At 43.4% G+C, this 2,500-nt stretch overlaps 1 protein-coding gene across 1 annotated transcript in view; it reads right to left on the bottom strand.

The window, feature by feature from the left end:
- The window catches only part of dpysl2a (dihydropyrimidinase like 2a), a 27,601-nt gene that overhangs the window by 12,785 nt on the left and 12,316 nt on the right, over positions 1-2,500 (bottom strand). The window contains exons 4-6 of the mRNA XM_028578082.1: positions 1,841-2,005; positions 143-204; position 1 (exon numbers count right to left, since the gene is read on the bottom strand). The exon at position 1 is cut by the window's left edge and continues 80 nt beyond it. Of these exons, the coding sequence (XP_028433883.1) occupies position 1; positions 143-204; positions 1,841-2,005 (228 nt within the window). The remainder of the gene's footprint in view (positions 2-142; positions 205-1,840; positions 2,006-2,500) is intronic.

The raw sequence follows: 2,500 nt of genomic DNA, 5'->3' as shown, positions 1-2,500 counted from the left end.
TCTAAAATAAAAATGTACGTATACGATACAACCAGGTCAGCTCGGAGGAGCAGCAGTCTCACAGACATCTCACAGCCTCAATACAAAATGCTGCGACAGACAGCTGTAGCGCTCGCTAATATCACGCAGAAGCCGAGCATACCTCAGAGTCAGAAAGTTGGAAAACATCCTTATAAGCCAAATAGACCAGGAAAGAGTTGACACCTGAAGATAGAAAACTTATGAGAGAAAAGCAGCCAAAAGGTGGAATAAAGAGAGCAAAAAAAGAAGGAAAACTCAGAGCAAAAGGAGACAAGTACAAACAAAAAGGACAGAAATTACAAAGCAGAAACTTAGTTGTATGCTCTGTGAAAGGTGGTTGACCCCCCCACCCCCCTTACCCTACAGTCACATTAGCTACACGCACTCGTTTGATGGGCGTTCCCGGGCGTGCCCATGGCCGTGCCTAGCCTACTCCTGGTTGCATGGCAAAAGTAAACCGAAATTCTCTGGTGCTACCTTACAATTCACTTCAGAGGTATAAACCTTTTTCACGGCAGACATGTTGACATGTCATTGCAGGAAAAGCACAGGTGTATTCAAAACCATTACTGATGGCTGCATTCCACTTAGGAGAGGTCCTGGTATTAAACCATTACTGATGGCTGCATTCCACTTAGGAGAGACCCTGGTATTAAACCATTACTGATGGCTGCATTCCACTTAGGAGAGGTCCTGGTATTAAACCATTACTGATGGCTGCATTCCACTTAGGAGAGGTCCTGGTATTAAACCATTACTGATGGCTGCATTCCACTTAGGAGAGACCCTGGTATTAAACCATTACTGATGGCTGCATTCCACTTAGGAGAGACCCTGGTATTAAACCATTACTGATGGCTGCATTCCACTTAGAGAGGTCCTGGTATTAAACCATTACTGAAACCATTCCACTGATGATGCTGCATTCCACTTAGGAGAGACCCTGGTATTAAACCATTACTGATGGCTGCATTCCACTTAGGAGAGACCCTGGTATTAAACCATTAATGATGGCTGCATTCCACTTAGGAGAGACCCTGGTATTAAACCATTACTGATGGCTGCATTCCACTTAGGATGGCTCCTTCCACTTAGGAGGTCCTTAAAACCATTACTGATGGCTGCATTCCACTTAGGAGAGGTCCTGGTATTGTTCATGCTGACTCACTGGAATATCTTACTGGGACACTTGATGGAACTGAGCCATCGTTAAGGTTATCGATCTCAGCTGTGCTTTTCCTACTAGTCAACATGTCTGCTGTGAAAAAGGTCTATTTTCAAGTCACAAAAAACGATGTTTTTGGATTTAGAATAGAGATGAAGCGATAGACCGGCCACTAGAGGTGTTAATCTTCACTGATCTCCCGATTCGATTAGGATTATCATATCAGCGATTCAATTCCATTTGATATCTCGATGCATCACGATGCGTGTAATCCATGTTTCTATCAAAGCCATGTAGGATATTTAACTCGTAGCTTTTCATAGCTTCAAAAACCAAACATTCTGCAGTGCTCTAATACTAAATAAACTGTATACATAAAATGGAGAAAAAATAGTTTTATGTATCCAAGTTATTTAGTATTAGAGCACTGCAGAATGTTTGGTTCCTGAAGCTATGAAAAGCTATGAGTTAAATATCCTACATGGCTTTGATAGAAACATGGATTACACGCATCGTGATGCATCGAGATATTGAATGGAATTGAATCGCTGATATGATAATCAAATCGGGAGATCAGTGAAGATTCACACCTCTACGTGTAAATCAGTGATTTTTAGACGCGATGCGCGTGGAGACGGAGATCTGAGTGCGTACCGTGGTCCTTCACCAGGGCCTCCATCTCTTCCGGAGTGCTTTTGTTCCACTCGGTGATGTCCACATGCAGGGAGTAGTCGCAGCAGCACTTGCTATCAGCCCACTCCCTCCACTGTTTGAAAGCTGCGACCAGGCTGACACCGGGCTCCGGCACCACGTGGTCGACTGCAACACACACACACACACACACACACACACACACACACACACACACACACACACACACACACACACACACACACACACACACACACACACACACACACACACACACACACACACACACACACACACACACACACACACACACACACACACACACACACAAAGTTTGTTTAACTATCTTTTTGGGGACATATCATTGATATAATGCATTTCCTAGCCCCTTACCCTAACCTTAACCATCACAACTAAATGTCTAACCTTAACCCTTACCCTAACCTTAACCATCACAACTAAATGCCTAACCTTAACCCTTACCCTAACCTTAACCATCACAACTAAATGTCTAACCTTAACCCTTACCCTAACCTTAACCATCACAACTAAATGTCTAACCTTAACCCTTACCCTAACCTTAACCATCACAACTAAATGCCTAACCTTAACCCTTACCCTAACCTTAACCATCACAACTAAATGCCTAACCTTAAGCCTTAC

Source organism: Perca flavescens, chromosome 5 (genome assembly GCF_004354835.1).
Source record: "Perca flavescens isolate YP-PL-M2 chromosome 5, PFLA_1.0, whole genome shotgun sequence".
Lineage (NCBI taxonomy): Eukaryota > Metazoa > Chordata > Actinopteri > Perciformes > Percidae > Perca > Perca flavescens.
This window is presented reverse-complemented; position numbering and strand designations above follow the sequence as displayed.